The sequence below is a fragment of the Mytilus galloprovincialis genome, chromosome 3, assembly GCF_965363235.1.
Source record: "Mytilus galloprovincialis chromosome 3, xbMytGall1.hap1.1, whole genome shotgun sequence".
NCBI classification, from domain to species: domain Eukaryota; kingdom Metazoa; phylum Mollusca; class Bivalvia; order Mytilida; family Mytilidae; genus Mytilus; species Mytilus galloprovincialis.
Window position 1 is genome coordinate 110,713,369 of NC_134840.1, and position 20,858 is coordinate 110,734,226.

At 31.6% G+C, this 20,858-nt stretch overlaps 1 protein-coding gene across 4 annotated transcripts in view; it reads left to right on the plus strand.

Annotated features, from left to right (window-relative positions):
* The window catches only part of LOC143069780 (uncharacterized), a 76,697-nt gene that overhangs the window by 30,034 nt on the left and 25,805 nt on the right, over positions 1-20,858 (plus strand). The window contains exon 1 of one of the 4 annotated variants that reach the window (XM_076244557.1): positions 8,778-9,656. The exons of the other annotated variants lie outside the window; for them this stretch is intronic. Coding sequence (XP_076100672.1) covers positions 9,443-9,656 — 214 coding nt within the window. The 5' untranslated portion in view covers positions 8,778-9,442. Of the gene's footprint in view, positions 1-8,777; positions 9,657-20,858 lie in introns of those variants that run through there. 4 annotated transcript variants of the gene reach the window in all.

The window sequence follows — 20,858 nt, forward strand, 5'->3', positions numbered from 1 at the left end:
TACCAGGCATTCCTTGAACATAAATGTTGATGCAGTTCAAATATTTTAGTGGGTCGTAAGTACGCTCATAGTTAAAATTCAAAAAAGTGACAAAAAATCGTCGTTGTTTTCATTGAATCATCGAAATTTTTAACCGAACTGCGGACCGGAGATGATTTCCGGTATATACTAGATCCGACGACGGAAATGTATTCTTGCTACGCTATAATAATGGCTAGTTTCTTTAGGAAGAAAAATAAACATATTTGAGACAGGAAAACAGGATATTCCTTTACTCATTATTCTTGAATTTAAAGTGACATTTTAGCAGACCGTCGAAATATGACCCAAAATTAGACGGAACTGTGATAAACTTCAGAGAAATACTGGGAACGTAATTGTGAATGAATATAATAACTGGTTCATACTCAAAAAGTGCATATACGTATTTTGTTTCATAATTGACAAAATCGTCGCCCTGGAATGTTTTAATCTCCGTTGACCTTTTTGTGAAAAGTGCTTTCTTTCACGTCCGCATTTCTACCAAGTATGGCATGCCAAGTTAACATTTTAGACAATCATTTAATAAAAATACAGATGGCGAAAATAAACTACAGAACTGTGAATAATAACATACATTGTTATTCATATCACATAAGTAGACACCATGTGACAATTTTAATTAGTTAATTGTGTAAGTGTAACAATAATCAAGATTAAACAAAACTATCCAACACTTTTATGATCTAAATTATGTATCTTGAGTTAATATTTTTTTGGTCATAGTGTTGAATTTATTGGACTTATTATTTGTAATTGTCACCTGCCTTCCCGTTGTTCTATCTTGACGACAACGCGTGCTACTTCGTATTTCTTCTAAAATAACAGCACTACATGTATAATGAATTTAAACATATTCAAAAGAATAAAAGCTTCTTTTATTTTTTAATCAGATATTTACACGTCAAAGAAAATAAAATAAGTATTGAATATGAAAGGAATAAAACTCATCATAATTAAAGATATCTTGCTTGTAAGACGTGTGTTTCGCATACAAAAGACTCATCAGTGACGGTCGAATAAAAAATGTCAAATGACCATATTAAAAAGGCTCAAAATTCCGATTTTTTTTTTTTTGTGAATAAAGGTTATTTATTCCTGAATATATTATCCGTAGTTTTTGCAAACAATATACAGTTTTGTTAACAGTTAATAAAAGTGACTATTTCAATAATAATTCGTGTTTACACAAAGTGCTAACTTTTGGACATCATGTTGCTGCATGGGTTGTTTGTTTCATTATTTTTTATTGTGCTATACCTTAAAAGGTTACAGTCCGTTGGAAGACATATTACCCTAACTTGACACTCCGATCCAACTAGTTTTTGTTCTTACCCCTTAATGCAAATTGATTAACGGAAATCAGCAAATACCAATTTTTAAGTCTTAAGTTTGACCATCCCGGTGTCAGAACCCACGATATCAGGCGTTTTAATTCATTTATTATATTTATTAAATTGTACAATGAATTAATAAAAGGGTGCATACTGTAAGAATCCATCTTATATGAATCCGCGCTTAAACATACACATCCACCCACAAGAAATAACTTTTGCAACATAGAGTGGGAGGCCCATATTCGCCGGGGACACAATTTCGCCGTTTTATGATTTTGAGGTATAAACACTTCAAAGGATGGCTGAAATGGAAGAAAATATGCCGATAAATTATAATTTTATAACAAATATGATTATTTTTTAAACTTTAACAAAATTACGGCACTAACTGCAAAAGATCGAAAAACGGACAACAATTTTCGGTCAATTTCCTGAATGAAAAACAGGATTTTCAAAGATTTTTTTCTTAGTAATTTTTTGACTGATTGGCCTAAATTTCTGTTTTTTATACCTTTGAAATGTCTGCTGTTCATCTATAATGAAATTTATTTGATAAATATTACAAAAAGCTGCATTTATTTGGTTTTAAATAGATGTGTAAAAACGGCGAATATGTGCCCCCCATTGACAAAACTTCAGGAAATTTTAAGCACCCTTTAATTTAACTTTACAGATGATTATTTTCAAACAAACATGTTTTCAAGCTTAGGAATGTTTTGCATTTGAAGTTATCTTCATATAGAAATATCAGTATACTTCAAAAACATAACTATTCTTCTTCTTTTTTGGAATTTTATTCTCATACGCACTTGTCCCGGTCTACACTTATTTAGTTTTTATACATTGACATGATATTTGGCATACAGTGTATAGCCATGACTCAAATATCATAAGTCTAATTTTGTTTATTTTCTTTGGTTACATCTTCTGACATCAGACTCGGACTACTCTTGAATTGAATTTTAAATGTATGTATTGTTATGCATTTACTTTTCTACATTGGCTAGAGGTATAGGGGGAGGGTTGATATCTCATAAACATGTTTAACCCCGCCGCATTTTCGCGCCTGTCCCAAGTCAGGAGCCTCTGGTCTTTGTTAGTCTTGTAGTATTTTAATTTTAGTTTCTTGTGTACAATTTGGAAATTAGGTATGGCGTTCATCATCACTGAACTAGTATATATTTGTTTAGGGGCCAGCTGAAGGACGACTCCGGGTGCGGGAATTTCTCGTTACATTGAAGACCTGTTGGTGACCTTCTGCTGTTGTTTTTTCTATGGTCGGGTTGTTGTCTCTTTGATACATTCCCCATTTCCATTCTCAATTTTAATATCATTATGACATTTACCGTTGATCTCAAGGTCCAATTAATTGACCTTTAACTTTCATGGTTAAATGATTGTCCAACCCTTAAACCATATATGTTCTTACAGGCTATGCCAGTTTCTTTACTGCACAATAGGCTTAATTTCTTAGGTCAATTAATGCCTCGTTAATAACTCCAAAAATGATTTATACACCCCCCTTTTTTGCCTTGATAAGTCGTTTCTAATTCACCATAGGTTTTGTACCCATGCAGAGGACACATTCCAACCCCTACATCATATTAAATCGTAATTGCCTGGATTAGACATTTTATTCCACACAATGTCTGTAAGTGGTACAAGTCACGTCTCTTTCGTTCCATTAACTGTTAAGTATCTTTAAAAGCTGTTCAAACTCATCTCAAATCATTAAATCCTATATATTCTTGTTTTCATGAAAAGACTTTCACATTGAAACAAAGATTTTGTAGTGGTCTACAATTTAAAAAAATGTTTGATGTTGCTTAGCAAGATGTGGGATTCTATACTCGATATAGAATTCGTCCAAAAAATAATGATAATCTAGATGTTTATATTATAGTGTAACACCGTATTAGGAAGTATATTCTTAAAAAATAACTAAGCTCATACTTATAAAAATATAAAGAACCTATTATTGCATAGTTGATATGCACTTATTATGTAACTTAGTTGTTGATCAGCGTGTAGTGACCTACAATTGAACTAAGTTTTCATTTCTAACTAAACATGTTCACAAACAGACAATCTGCATTGCATTCAATTTAATTTGTTCAATAAAATGACTTATTGATTTGTAGTTGGCTTTAATTCAAACATGTTTTGCTGTTGCTAAACAACACTTGTGTTGCTATGCTCAATACGGAATTTGTATTTAAAAGAATAAAAAAAAGATGTATATGAAAAAATATTGGAATGAAACACCAAATGGAAAGAAAAATCTTCAAACAACAGCTTAATTCATACTTAAGAGGGGCAAGCACCAATTTTTTTAACCGTTGCTAGGCAACATTTCTGTTGCCAAGGTTGTTTTTAAGCATATAATAAACAAAATCAAAGGGTATTTTCATTTGTGACTTCAAGTTCTTCTTGGACAAACAATATCATGTGCAAATATTTAAATTTTTACTGATAAAGCAATTAATATGTGATAATTTTCATTCTTAATAAAAACCGTTGCTAGGCAACCTTCCTTTCACCGGAACACAATGAAATCATTATTTTTTCAAGTGTCTACACTAAGACCATCATTGATATCAATTTAAACTTATTTGGAGAGGGGGCCAAAAATAGCCCTTATCATACCTTGTCCTTTAAATACTTGATATATTTTCAATACATATTTCCTCCTAGAAAAACTTAGCCTTTCTGAAAAACATGTCAGAAAATCATATAATATTTGAAGAAGCATGAGATAAATATGAAAAATTACTATACTTTTGATAAATTGATGAATCCATATTATATTGTATATGATATATTTTACATAATTACTGAATAAATTTCACATGTTCATTCAAATGTCAATTAAATCAACATATACTCTCAAATAACTAAAGCAGGTTTGTCATAAACAATCAAATATTATATTGAAAAGAAATGAAATACCTTTATCATCATGAATTTCAGAAAAATATAAATATATGTTATATAGATTGAAGGGTATAAGTTTCAAGCATTTTTTGTCATACATCATATGTTTGAATTCATTGTAAGATGAATGAAAATTTCAAGTGTTCTCTGTTTAAAGTGTTGATTTTGTATAATATGTATGTAAAAGGTGTTTATTTACAATGTCAAGATTTCAAAGGAACACGTTGGCTTGATGTTTAAACCTTAAGGGTCAGTGTACGATAGGACTCGGTCAGAAAGTTCTGAACTTTTTTCTATGTCAATTTAAGGTATTTCCAAGGTGTTTCAGTTTTTACTAATGTAGGCTACATATATATGTTTTATTCACGTCTTTTTTAGTTTTCAATGATTTAGAGATTTTTAAATTGTATAGAGATAAAGATTACATAGGTTCAATCTGATTGAACTTTGCACCTTATTTTTTTTTTGTCTTACACAATTTCTGTATATATGTACTATGTTCCTTTTGAGTCCATTTTAAGGAAAATGTAAACATCTTTTTCTTGTATGGACACCAGTGAGTCTAACGTTGAAGGATACACTTGCTTGAAGATACTTGTTTTGAACTTGGATTGCTGTCTAGTATACATTTCCTTTAAATTTATTCATTTTTACAGGAGTTTTATCCTCCTTCTTTGATTCATTTTTTGTTTTTAAATATAATGATTGTTTGTCATAAATGTACTAAAATATGGTGACAAAGACAATTTTTTATGAAACTAATCATGTTTTCCTTTAGGGATATGCAACAAGTTATAGTTCAATACAGTTTAAATTTACAGGAGAGTAAGGGTTTAACCAAAAACAAAAATAATTTCAAAAACACCACAAGCAATTAAGTGGTTGAATTAATGGTCCTATTTTGTATAATCTTGAACAAATTCTTCACCACAAAAACAGCAATTATAATCATTATATTGCTGTGAACACCACATCATACCCAATATATAAATGTCTCTTTTTTATATTTGATCATTGAAAATATTAATATGTAAATTGCACTTGCTCACACCAATTGTTCCTTTGAAAAATTCACTGAATAATATGATTTGTTTTGGTCTTATTTATATCAATTAAATAATTTTCTACAAAATGAAAATCTCAACCTATGAATATATTTATGCAGTCTAAAAAAGTATGAAAAACTAATATATCTGATCAAGGACAGCAACCCATCATTACGTTTTATACATTGAAAGGTACAAATTATTAATTGTTTGCCTAGCATCCATATTTGCTGCTTGACAGTCTCTAATTCAGAGGCGGATCCAGCCATATTTAAAAAGGGGGGTTTCCAAACCCAGGTTAAATGGGAACGTTCCAACTATAGGCCCCCATTCAGATGCATGGATCCGCCACGCCACTGTTATTTATAACCATCAATAAGTTACACAATTGTACTGTAAAATGGATTTTTTTAGGGAATTTACTTTTTCTTAAGTGCCAAACATATTCCTTTAGTTATCATGTCATGTGTTACTTGTCCCTTCATTTTGATCTTCCTAAATAAGTAAAGGACAGGGTATGATGAGGCTACTTTTACGTCCCATCAATTCCAAAAATCAAAAAGTATGATGATCAATCTACCAAATTACACCCTTTTGGATGTTCATAAAAGATGAGTCTAATTTATACAGTTTTGAATTTTGTCTTACAATTATTTGCATTAAGACTTCTCGTTTGAACTGTTTTACATTGTCATTTCGGGGTCTTTAATAGCTGACTATGCAGTATGGGCTTTGCTCATTGTTGAAGGCCGTCTGTGACCTATAGTTGTTAATTTCTGTGTAATTTTGGTCACCTGTGGACAGTTGTCTCATTGGCAATCATACCACATCTTCTTTTTTATATTTAAACTTCTTGAATTAGTGAAAAACTACGAAAATAGCCTTATTTTGGGATCTTGTAATAATTATTTTGATATGAGCAACATCTTAACCCCAAAAAAAGATTATTTACTACAAAATGTATTTTATGATGATGTTTATGTATGTAAAATATTGTTTTTGGGGGTAAATAAAGCTGTTGCTCATAGCTATTTTGTCCAATATTAGTGTCCTAAATGGTCATTTTGAGTGAAATATGTCAATTTTAACATGTTTATGGCATCAAAGTGACATAACATGTAACCTTTCTGCACTGAAATGTTGATATCATATTAACCTAGTCATTTGTGGCTAAAATTAACACCATTTTAAAAAGCTTGAATAAGTTTTAGTTTTTCAATTTCAGGGGCTAAGTAATGGGCCTTTTCATAGCTCCTCCTTTACTAGAACAAATGATATTCATTCTTTATAGATTATGGTTGGTCATCTCAACGAGATCAGTTTTCTCGCTTGAGCTGGTATGGCGAAAAAAAAGAAAGAAAGTGAAAAAAGCAATCAAGTTGAGATGACCAATAATAATCTGTTTATCCCTATTTTACCTATGAGAGTATGTTTCTAGTTTCATTAACAACGGCATGTGCGCCCTTAGTTTTAATCCACACTCTACTTGACTGGGAAAGGAAATTATCAGTCAGTAAAGATCAAAGGAAAATTTCTTAAAATAGTGACAATCTATCTTAATCATGGAATTACAAACAACATACCTAATGAGAAAATTTCTAAATACACAACTTGTCTTAGAAATAAGTGCATAGCCTCCTGCCATTTGAAAAAAAAGATATGGCATCAAAAATTTGAAAAATTTCAACCTGTTTGTTTTTACGATCCTGTGTCTTACCCAGATGTGTACAAGTATTGTGTCATAATTCTTGACAAAGCTAATTTCATGCTTGGAATGAATTTAATCTGTTCTATAAAAAGACAACACCTGAAAAAAAACCACCAAAATATTTGTTTCTGATGATATATATAGCTAATCTTATGCTTGGAATGATATAAAAAGACAACACCTGAAATAGACCCACAAATATTTGTTTCTAATGATATATATAGATAGACACCTGTCTGATGCCATGGTAAATACACACCTGAGATCTGCTGCAATACCTATATCTCCAGGTAAAATGTGCATTATAATCATAGTTTATATTGATTCTTATGAAAACAGTTTATAAAGTTTAATGCAGTTTAATAAAGTTTTTATAACAATGTCATGGCTGTCAAAATGATCACAACATCCTCTTTCTTAAAATAAAGACACAAGATTGAATAGTTCCCTCTTTGTTTTTGTATATTTACCAAAACTGAAATCAGAATTCAGATTTGGCATTCATTCTTCTTAAACAATATATGTCTAAGTTATCAGGTATTTCTGAAAGGAAACACAATATTAAATATAGTTTGAAAGTATAGGTGAAGCAAAAGAAAAATATGGACAGAGTGAAAGAAAACATTAAGGGGTGAAAAGGAAAAAAGTATGAGTGAACTTGAAGGGATAAAAAAAGTATGGGTAAAGAAATGGGAAAGCATTGACAAAGAGAAAGAAACTGAAAGGAATGTAGAAGAGAAAGAAAAGAATGGACAAGAAAAGTAAGCGTGTATATATATGTAGACAAAGAGATTGAAAGTTAAAATGAGAGAAGAGAAAGAAAGACACAAACACAATAACAAAAAGTACAGGCAATGAGATGTATACTATTTAGTCTTGTCTATTCCTTAACACTTTGTATATTCTTTGATTCTATTATTATTGTGAAGTAGAAAGGAAAAAAGTAGATTTTTTCAGCTTCTCTGGTCAGCTGCTGTTTAATAAAAATTGTCCTTACATTCCTTACCTCAATCCAAATGTGGCATGTTTGTTTATTTTGTTTTCTTTAGAAAGAAAATTATTGGTTAGAGGAGAGGGGTATATTTTTACTCCAGAATTGACAAAATGATGATACTTTTCTATCAAAATTTGACAGATATTCTTCTTTGTCCCTCCTTTGGTAATAAATAGCCCATGGGGACATTTATAAAAAATGAGAACTCATTGTTGCATTTTTTATAACTAATTGTATTTTAATGGGTTTTTGATTAAAGTTGTAACTTATAGTGATCATTTATGACCTTGATAATACATTATATAAGAATATTTTTATAATTATATATTTTGACTTGCCCAGAAACTTGAGCTTGAAACTGTGAAATGGATACAAAATTTGATTTACATCCAAGATCTGTGTTTGGTTAGTGTAGCAGTGTAACTAATTATCTCTCAATATAAGTATACCAAACACTTTGAAAATAATACTAAAATATCAGCTAATGGAAATGAAAGGATATATGGATCAAATATCTTTGAAGTATCTGTATAAATTTCTTAAATTTTTTGACCGCCTCCTTTTGATTGGAAGGGGTTGGGGGTCAATTCAATTGGAGGTAGAAATAGTCTACCTGAATTTAGATTCCCTTTAAAATTTGAAGGGGTATTTCTGCCCATGTAACTAATCAAACCTACCTATCCATCATGGGAACAGGTAACCAGTTAGACTGTTTACCTGTGCAATGATTCACTGTGCTGAACAGAATGGATGAGATGAGTTGTATAAAACATTAGTAGTAGAAGCATGATAAACGGATCTAGTCGTCAAAATATTTGTAAAATAATTTATAGACTATTAAGGAATAAATAAACATCGAAATTTAAAAGTGCTTATGGATATTGTTTATAAATTGTTTTAAATAATAGTTAAAGTGGAGTTACCAGTTGAGCTCGTCTGAGAGTTTTATTACATGACAGTTTTATTCATCAGGGATTGTAAAACCGTTTTTCTCTTCATTGGACTTGTATTCATCGAGGATTGTAAAAATGTTTTTATTTTCTCTTCATGGACTTTAAGATGACAAAGACCATATATATTGTAGCACTTAAATTTGTTTTGATTGTGTAAGTTAATGCTTTCCATCCATGGGATCAGACAAACAATCAACAAGAGGGAAACATGCAATATAAGAATTAGATAAAAAAGTGATGATCTTTTTTTTCTTTTTTTCTTTTATTCATGCACTGAAATATGATGTGATCTTTTTTCTGAACTTTAATATTTTATAACTTTTGGATTTTGTGTGTGGATTTGTCTTGGAAAAAATGAAAAAAGAAAGCAGATGTCAATTTTGAGATTTTACGAATTTAAAAAAATTATCTGTTTATGAATTTAAATTGAAATGAAGGGAACAATGGATTACAAATTATTCCAGTATAAAAAGGATTTAATTGACATTTGTTCTGAAGAATCAAATGAGGATAGTGACCAGTGTCCAGAGGAGTTAATGGACAATGGGCAGTGCCCACAGAAACTATTGGATACTGACCAGTGTCAGACAGAAAGGGAACAAAAAGAAATAATCAGAAGTTCTATGCATTGGGATGAATTTTTTGGTAATTTAATTTTACATTTTTATATTGGGTTTTCGTTATTTTGACATTTGATTGAGTTCTACATGATGTTCAGTGACACATTTTAGACTTGAATTTAGAAACAATAAATTTTATTAAAAACATAGAGGTTTGGAAAGGGACAGTTTGAATTACATGTAGTATATTTTATAAGTAATGGGGAATGATATGGAATAGATTAGAGGAAATGATTTTGATATAAGATTTGTGGGATAGAAATAAGGTTTGTTCAGACTAAATCATAATCAAATTTGAATGTCTAATTTAAATATTTTAAATATCCCTAATGGAGCTTTAAAAAAATCTGCATTTATTTATTAAAAACATGTCATTTTTTTAACCGTTTGTTTTTATATATTGAAAGTTCTGTTCTGTTTTGTTGTTGTTTGATTTTGTTATTTTGTTCTTAACTCTTTTTTATGAGCTAAGAAATAGGGAAGGGGGGGGGATAAAAATTCAAGCATTATAATGTGTTTGATGCATATAAAACTGAAATGAACATAAAGAAATTTACATGATATCAATTGGTATAGGTATATGACTTATCTTATTGGAATATCATAAAGAATAAAGAAGATGAGTTTTACAGAGATCAAGGTCTCATTGCATATCTTAACGGCAATAGAAGATGAATTCACTTGATTGCATCTGTGTGTACAAAAAACTTTTATGTAATAATTTTCACATCTGATATGAACTTTTCATGTAATATGTCTAATAAAGATAAGGCAACGAAAGCAACCAGATAATGATAGTGGCAAGGCTTATTTACATCAACTTGCAGGGAATTCTGGGAATTGTTTTAGGGGGTATAGTCATACGCAAGAGTAGTCATATGAGAGTGTAGAGTTTTGTGGGGTGAGTTAATACGAGGTGTGGTTTAAAGGAAGAATTAAAAAAGGGGATGGGGATTCATTCAAAAGGATGTATAAGTAATAAAAATTAATGTACAAAGGATATATATTATAGTGAGGTTTTCTCAAAGGGTTGTAGATGGGGTTTTGGAAATACATTGGAACTAAAAACTAAATTTGGTAACTATAAAGAGAAGTGAATTGAGAGTGTGGGTCATTTGTAAGTGAAGTATAATTGACATTGTGGTGTTTAAAAAAGAGTGAAGTGAAGCTTTGGGGTGTACTCAGAGTACAAAAAGTATAATTGGTTTAGTGCGGAAATTGTTCAAAGGGACAGAGTGAGAGTATAGATACAAAGATATAGGGGTTTACAGGGAGGGATGAGTGAAAATTCTTTCAACTTAAAACAAAGACAAGGGTTCGAGCAGTTTTATAAATGGATTGGAATATTACATTTACTAAAGAGATTTTATGAATTAATTGATTCAGATGATGATTTAAACTAACGAGAATAATGAACTGAAACCATAATAGTATAATTCATAGGTTTGCGCTGGAAAATAAGGATAAAAAAGAAAAAAAAAAATGTTTAAAAAACAACTTGAATTCCCAATTAAAACATAACATGGATTATAAAACAAATAAAAGGAATTGTTTTAACTCAGCTTGGTTTTAACGATTTAATGCAAAACAGATGAACATTCAATTCACTTAATTTTAAAGAAGCAGAAACATGTTAATTTGTAGTAATAAACAATTACTGTGTAGAATATTTGCAAATTAAGCAAATATTTTGAGTTATCTCCCATATTTTCATTTCAAAGAAGATGAAATACATTTTTGTCAGTGTTTAGGATTACTAATTGGTTGCAAAGGAATGCATGTTAGATAAAAAATAAATAAAGTATAGTTTATGTGTGCTGGTTGTTCCTAACCCTTAAGTACTTTAGTGGTGTAGCCAATGGGAAAAATTTGTACACAGTGGATATGGGAGAAGCAATTATAGTAAGATTCTTCTTGGACTTTTTTTTTACGAAATTGTTTGTAAGCACTTGGCCCAGTGGCGGATCCAGCCATTTTAAAAAGGGGGGTTCCCAACTCAGAGTAAAGGGGGGTTCCAACTATATGCTCCCATTCAAATGCACTGTTAGGCCAAAAAAAAGGGGGGTTCCAACCCCCGGAACACCCTCCCCCCTGGATCCGCCACTGTGGCCTAAGTGTATAGTTTTTTCTTGTCCACAACATGAGACTCATGTCATATGAACCTAGATAATATTACATATATAACCAGTAATATTCTGAAGTTTTGTTTGTTTACATGTCTGTTTGTTTGCCAACCTCCGTTCCTTCTTGTTGATGGAGAGACAACTCTCTGTTCATGCATTACATCTCTGTATTGTTTTAACACAGTCAGCTATAGTTAAGTGTGTATACTGTGTCAGTGCCAATGAGAGGCGAATTATTTGTTTTTTTCTCTTCATTAACTTAGTAATACAAAGCAATGTGATCAATTAGTTATGGCATGCTTTGGTTTTGAAGTATTTTGTGATTTCTCCTACTTCAGCAATAAATTGTTTGTAGAATCAAAAGAACAATTCTCGTTCATCCAAGTGTTGTGTGATTTTTTCCTACTTAAGCAATAATTTGGTTGTTGAATATCAAAAGAAAATTCTCAGTTTTTTTTACTTAAAGACTTATCAATGTATAAATGCAATTTTCCTCACTATTTCGCTTACTGGAATATTTTTTGAGTTTTTTGACTGTACGATTGTCCTTAATATGCTTAAAATAATTGCAACTTGAAGATAAGAAAGCAACAATCATTTGACTCTATTTAAATCAGACTCTTCATACTACAGTAAGCAGTGGCAGATCCAGGGGGGGGGGGGTCTGGGGGTTGGAACCCCCCCTTTTTTTTTAAGCCGATCAACGCATTTGAATGGTAGCATATAGTTGGAACCCCCCTTTTTAAAATGGCTGGATCCGCCACTGGTAATGTGATCAGTGCTTTCCCCACTGGAACAAAAAACTCATATGTATTTAAGCATTTTCATTTATTTGAAAAAAAATCAGCAATCATACGTTTTTAAAATGTTATAATAAACTGATGAAGACATTTTAGGGTGAAAAAGGGGATGATTTTATAAAAACTAAATTTCCAGTATGTATATTTGTCATATTGAAAATTCAGAAACTCAATTGTGTGCATTTATCATTGCATTTTTTGAAGAATGGACAAAAATGTTCTCTTACATTTTTGGGGTTTTTGGTAAAAGCTTCATACAGATATATGTATCAGATATCATTATCATAATTCACATAGATATAAACCATTACTAATTTCTTAATTTTCATCACTTAAAGTCTGGAACATCTTTAATGAAAAGGTTAGCATCAGACTTTTTAAGTGTTAAAAGGTCATACAATGTCATAGTTGGCTACCTTCATTTTCCCTTGTAGGAAATATTTAATCAAACTTCTTAATTCTTTATAAATACAATCTTTTAAAACCTATAAGTAAATTTCTTAAAAAGGAAAAAAGGTGTTGAAGCGAAAAATTTGCCATATCTTTAGATATGGTTCTTTCTGTCTCTTAATGGATTATTTCCAGATAGAGTAACTTTGACACTTTTATTTCTTCTTTTTGTCAAAAGTACATACCACCAACAAGTATTGAAATTGGAGTGATGTAGTGAGGTAGAAATTCTATATAAATATTGGACATACTTTACAAGGTCAAGGGGTCACAGAGTGTCCAGTTCACATTCTTGTACTTAACTGTCTATATAGATAATTTTACCTGCAGATCCCCAAAAGAATAAAATAAGATGTGAATATAAATAACTTTTTTCAAGACAGCAAAGCAACAATAGATATGAAATATTTATATATTCTCGTCCCTCCCCAATTTCAGTTGCATTTTTAACAACCCTCGTAATTTCAATCAATAAATAAATCCAAACCAAAAATGTATATTAAAGAAAATTAAATGAATTCACAGTATAAACTGTATAATGGATCAAATGAATTCTTTATCATATGAGAAGAACAGATAAATGATTGAACAATTTAAGGTGAATTTGTCATTGAAATCAGTAGCTGAAGTAGTCCTCCTATCTGTTAGTCTGCATTCCTTAGATAACTTGTATTCAGGCTCCTGACCCCCTCAGAGGTCCATCGTACAAAGTGGGCCCGATATTACTGATTATTGAAGTAGAGATGGCCCCCTACACAGGTCTTGAAAAAAAAGATATTAATTTTATGATTACGTAATTGATTAAGGACAGTGTTTGCACACTTTAGGTCTTAAGATGGACAGACGATGAATCCTCTATTATTTTTGAAATGATTATGAAATGATATATGGTTATGACTAGGGATTGATGAATTATGTCAGGGTTTTAATGTATGATAATTATTATACCTGTATTTCATCAGTGTCATTTCTACAGGTAAATTACCTTTCATCTAATTTAATACAAATCAGGTAGAAAATTTATGATTTTGTGGTGAATTAATTTAAGGGGGGAGGGATAGGGTATGTTGACATTAGTACTAAGGAATGGTTCATATTACTTTTATATTTGTAACAATTGATGTTATACTTTTAAATTCTCTAATTAAAACATCAAAGTTACCAAATATACGATTCACCTTTGAGGACTAAGGTTTGGTGAACTTTTAAGAGCACTCCGCTGTCCCCTTATTTAGGCATTCATTGACAAACTTTACATCACGTCTCTGAGCATCACGTTCAGAATTAAAGAAAAATTTCCTTTTTAAATTTCCTTTGTTTGTGATTTATTGCCTGTTCAAAATTTCCAAGGTAATTAAGAATGGAGAAAATAACATTTAGAGTGTTGGAAAACAAGGTTTAAATTATATATTCTCGCCGGAGTTCATAATGGATTGAGAATTGTCCATACTATTTCATTAAATCAAGCATAAATATAACTCTTCATGTTTATTTCTATCAAGTTCAAATTGGTAAAGAAGATCATGTCTTTTTTTCTGTTTTTTTCAGAAAATTTTCAGTTTATAACATGTTTTACAAATGAGTGGACAAAATTGCAAACTATTAAACCCATGAAAACATTTGCTCTAATCCCAAGTTCTCCTGATAAAAAGTCATTATCTTAGGATACAGATAAAGGCTTCACAGGAACTCTTGTAGGCTATGATTACTAGATACAAGTAAACCCCCTCAGAGCTTTAATATACCTCATTTCTTTCTAATTCAGCCTTATCTTTAGGTTTCCAGCACTCTACCAGACCATTTTCTTTACAACCTCTAGCTAATTATAATTACTACACTCCCACCAAACAAAGAATTGAGAACCTATGCAGCCCTTTCAATTTTCTTTTATTGAGGATTTTAGTACTCCATGAGAGGATTTGGCCCCTCATTTTTAGCTTTTCTTGGTTATTTTAGCCCAAAATCAATTTCTCAGCAGTTTCTGTTTGATGATTACAGCCCTTGCTCAATAAACCACTAGCAGGCCCATTTCTCAGCAGCCTCTTGTTAATTATTTCAGCACATGATCAGTGGACCCCTTTCAGGCCCCTTTCTCTGCAGCCTCTTGTTGATGATTTCAGCCCATTATCAATAAACCCCTAACAGACCCCTTTCTCAGCAGCCTTTTGTTGAGGATTTCAGCACATGATCAGTGGACCCCTTTCAGGCCCCTTTCTCTGCAGCCTCTTGTTGATGATATCAGCCCATGACCAATAAACCCCTAACAGACCCTTTTCTCTGCAGCCTCTTGTTGATGATTTCAGCACATAATCAATTAACCCCTTTCATGCCCCTTTCTCTTCAGCCTCTTGTTGATTATTTCAGCACATGATCATTGGACAATGATAACAGGAAACATCTTTATAAACACAATTCTTCTTTTGTTTATATGTAATTATAAATAAATCGGTGTTTTGTGATGATGTCCAGTATAGAACAGGTACATTTACTTACAATGCAGAAAATCAATAATCTTAAAGTCAAAATAAGAATTGTTTCTTGGTTATTCCAACCAGTATAACCATTGGCGGGAAATTTTAATGAATTTTGGCAAAAAGATGGTGGGGGTTAATAATGAGTATAAATAGTTTTCTTTATTTCTAGCTAAAGTTATCTCTGTTTTAGATTTTCTATTTTACGCATTAGGTTTGGTAATGGATGTTTAATGTCCAGTGACAAATATAACACACAGATTTTGTTATTTAGACAGAGAACACATTAATGTGATATGGTAATGTTAGTCCTGCTTTGTACTGGTCTTTTACTGCTTATAGTTCACAAGATAACATACAACTTGATGTCATCAAGTAGAAACCTCACTTTAAGAAATAGAAAATACCTATTTTGATGTCTTTTTAGTTTAGAACCTAGCCACACATTAGACCAACTACTGGTACCTGCTGGTACCTGCTACACCTTAATTGTTAACTGTTATTTGTAATGTGTCTAGTGGCAAATATTTCATGTATGTTAAGAAAGTGCCACACTTGAAGCAAACTCACTATTTTAGACCACCGAGGCTTTTCGTATCGTTTGGTTATAATTGTATTCTTTCTATAAGTAAGATTATTAAAAGTATAGTGAGCCACATATTAATATTTTAAAATGGTCAGTGGTCTTTGTAATATAATACAGCTAAGAATTGGATCCACAACTTGTTTATACTCTGGATTCAATGATTGTTATTTGATTAATGTCCAGTGGCAGATATTTGATGCATATTTACATCATCTTTGTTGAGATTTTGAAGTAAAATACCACATGACGTAAATTGTTGTTAATATTTTAATATGGTCAGTGGTCTTCAGCTACATTACATATTTTTGGTTGTCACTTTGACATAAGACATTATGTATTGTCACTTGTACTGTCAAACTGTCTTTTTAATCTTATAATGCTGTTGTTTTGTTGAAATAAGGACATTGCTTTATGTTTTATCAGTTGTACTTTTAAAAAGGAGTAGCTGTGTTTTCATTTATTTTTTGTGGGTTCCAAATTTTTTGGAGCAGGGGCTGATTCAGACAGGGTCCTGTGTTCTGTCACCCCCCAAAATTTGTAAAGCATGCATGGGTTAATGTCCTCCTCTGAATAATGTATATTTCAATAATTCAACCTAAAAATATTCATGCAGCTTCTTTCTGCTAAATTTAAGTTTGCACCCCCCCCCTGTCCCCCCTTTGGATGGGTTTTTGGGGGGGGGGGTGGAATGCATTTTCATGTATATTTTATTTTCATGGTTTTACAAACTTCAACTGATGATACAAGGCAATAGAAAATTTTTACTTCATTAAACATTTGAATCTGTACCCTAAAAATCAATGAAATTTGAATCCAACAAACAATTATGAATCCACAGTATGTAATTTTCTTATGAATATTGTCTCCTGTTGACTAGGAGTTTTTTTTTTAATGAAATCATTTTATACATGTATTTAGTGTTTTGAAGAAAATAAAAAAAAAATGAATTTAAGGATGTTTTAGCAAGGTACTCATTGATCATTATTGGATTCAAATCCATGTGAATTCTTAAAGTTTTAAGTACTTTGTTCCACTGATTAGATTTAATTTGACATCCAGTAAACATCTGTATTTTAATTGACCAGAAAAGATTTGAACTTAATGTGTATTGACAGTGTCTTACAATTGACTAACAAGTAAACATCAGTACTAAAAGTGAGGGATAGTTGGAGAGGTACATGTGCTTTCTGACATAAAAAGGCCAACACACGGATGTAGGCCCATGAAACTGGTAAATAAAGGCTCAGGTATCAGGGTATGCCTGTCAAGACAGTCAAGCCCGAGTAAGCAAACACTGAGAATTTTCTTCCCTAGGAATAGATTACCTTAGCTGTATTTGGAAAAAACTTTTTACATTTTGAGTCCTCAATGCTCTTCAACTTTATACTTTATGTATATCTTTTTTCTCTTTATTTATCCATGATAGAGTTTTTTTGTCTCAGGTGTACAAAATTGTTATCCGGGTATCTATGATAAGTTCATTTAGGTAATTTTAGGCTCAAATATAACAAAAATATTTAGATTTTGTTTTCAACCCTTCATCCCAATTTAATTTGACATGTGGTAAACAGCTATGGAATGCATTTTATTTATATTTTCAAACACACCAGTGACTCTTTTTCTGCATGGGAGTAAACAAACATTGATGTGAACTGGTCATGCAAATTGGAGAGATGGTGCAACTTGTTTTTTGCAACTGTTTATTTTGACATGCAGTAAACATGTTAATGACATGCCGTCTGCTAACATTGGATGTGCATTACATATATAATTCATATGATTGTTTACAGATTGGTTTCAAAATTGACATCTATAACTAATGAATTAATTAAAGTTTGTTGGAGCCAGTAACAGGCATCTGTCAGTGTGATGTACATGTTTATACAATTAAGGCTAATATCAGGGACATGGATTGGAATATTGAACATATATCCACATAATTTGACAACAGCGGTTTTTCCCCGTGTCATGTTTTTAATATGCAAATAATTGTAAAGTATTAGTTATGTATCACTTTTCACCTATTTTTCATGCACATGGTAAAAATTAAACGTAAAAAAAGTATATAATTCATTACAAATGTTCTTAAAATGAATAAAATAACCTAAAAGTGTAATTTTAATGATTTCACCTACTTTTAAGCCTATCTGTTTTTTTCTCTTTGGATGTTTTGACAAGTTCAGGTAAAATTAGATTATTGGTACACCTCACTGACTGAGACAACATTCTAACCACAAATGAAAAATTTTGAGACATAAAGGAATAGAGATGACACCATGGGGGCGATCAAAAACTAATTACTATATAGACAACACCATGACCGAAAAGAAAATGACAGAAAAGAAGCAAAGACTACACAGAAAACTAACACATGAGCAACACTAACCCCATCCCAAAACATTATGTGTTCTCATTTTAAAAGCATATGTTTTAGATATGAAATTATTCAGCAATGTATATGGATCTAGATAAAAATGAGCAAGGGTTGGGATTTTAACTTGGGAATCTAATGGATCCTGACAGTTTTGATGGATGTTACTTTTATTGATAATTTGTTTTGGCCTCCAATTTTGGGGCTCCGATTTCAACATGTATAGACAGGGACTTACTATTGTGCAGGATTCAAAGCATTTACCAAATTTAGTCCTTTCTGATCCAAGGCAGGCTTTCTGTAACCTGACAAAGCAGAGAACAGACCTAATAGGTCAGGCACCTGCAATGTGTTTAAAAAGTGCTGAATAAGCTTTTAATTGTGCGATTAAATTGGTAATAGATTTTAGTTGATGCACTTATTTCTAACAACAAGGGAACAATGTGAAATATCATTAAATAGTATCTTAAATTATTGAGTTAATATCAGGTAATTTCATGCAGCGTGATTTATTATAATTCACATGTTAAAATTATCTATGCAGAAATTATATAATCCATGGAGAAAATGAGTGTAATTTGTTTCATCTGACAGGGAATGAAAAATAGCATGCTATGCATAGACAGTAAAGATGCTGCAGAAATGATTGACTCATTGATATATACTTAGGTTTTGAACATCTGTTCACATTTACATAGGGGGAGACAGGAAATGCCAGGGCGTATACTTTGAATTAGGATTTGGAAAAAAAATTGTAGAAAAGATCTCGAGGCTCCTCATTTTACTTGGGAGACAGGAATTGGGAGATATATTTTGAATTGAGGAATTTGAAAAAGATTATATAAAATAGGCTCCTCATTTACAAAGGAGACAGGAATTGAGGGGGAGGGGTAGGGGAGAGGGCTATACTTTGAATTGAGGATATTTTTGAAAATAATTGTAGAAAAGAGGCTCTTGACATGGGAGGTATGTGTCCTGAAACAAAGTGGCACTCTATAAGAAGTATGCTGTAATCACATAATGACAGTTTTTTGGCTGTATCATAGATACATACTCTGAAATGCTATTCTGCTCTGACATATAGCTTATGGTACAATGTGGTTAGTGACATTCTCTTTTCCACTGATTGAGGTAAAATGGATGAGTGCTTAGTTAAAGTGAGTTTTAACTGTTTCTTTTATACTAACAATTATGTCCAATTAGTTTTTTTTGGGAACTTATCTAGGCCCATTGTCACAAAGTTTTCTTGTACAAGATTACTGTATCCAACTTTTTGATGGATTTTTTACAGTGAAATTGTCAAAGAAAACAAAAAAATAGAATCTAATCCTGTTGTTCTTGTAACTTGGATGGACTTGGATGGGAATTATCATAGTGCAGATGTTTGTTTTACCAAGTTTTTGAAGAAATCAGCAAAATTATCTATCTAAGTAAAAGTAAGATTGTTAACAAAGCAAACAAGTTTAAGAGTTGTCCTTTGAAACTTTTTGGTTGACTTATTAGTTATATTGGTAAATTTGATGGTTATCAGGTTATAGTATTGTGTAATATTTTTTGACATTGAGTTACTGTAATATTATAGTAAACAAATTCTGTTAGCAAATTTATTTTAGGCGCAATGTATCATACAACATTTATGACCTTGCTATTCAAATTAATCTATTTAAATTACAGCAGCTGAAATGAAAGTTAATTAATTTTCAACTGTTTTAAAAATAGATACAGCAATTGGTTTGAAAAGGCACAAAAGATAAATAATCTTTAAAAAAATAAGACAAATGTGAATGTATGCATTTCATTTAAGAAAACAAACTTGTTTGACCTTGACATAAACACTTCCATTCTATTAAAAGTTGAAAGATCATGGTTGAAATGGTATTCTCTTCATCATATTTTTCTTATGTTCAAAAATCGTAAACCTTGGGCATGTTGGGTATCTCAAATTTATTATCTTAGCTTTTTAACCGGATTTTTGTGACAAAAATGTCGGTTATTGATTTGGGGATGTACGGCGGGCGGGCGGTCGGGCGGGCGGGCGGTCGGGCGGGCGGGCGGTCGGTCGGGCGGGCGGTCGGTTGGTCGGGCGGGCGGGCGGGAATCAAATGTTGTCCGTGCATTAACTCATGAACCGTTCAACCAAAGCTTTTAAAATTTTAATATGTTGTTACTGACAACTAAATGAAGGTCAAGTTCAATAATGGCGATTTTGACTTTTACCGTTCAGGAGTTATGGTTCTTGAAAGATTGAAAAATGGAGTTTCCAGTCGTGTCCCTGCATTTACGCATGAACTGTTCTACCTAAGCTTTCCAAATTTTAATATATTGTTACTGATGACAAAATGGAGATCAAGTCCAATAATGGCGATTTTGACTTTTACCGTTTAGGAGTTATGGTTCTTGAAAGATTGAAAAATGGAGTTTCCAGT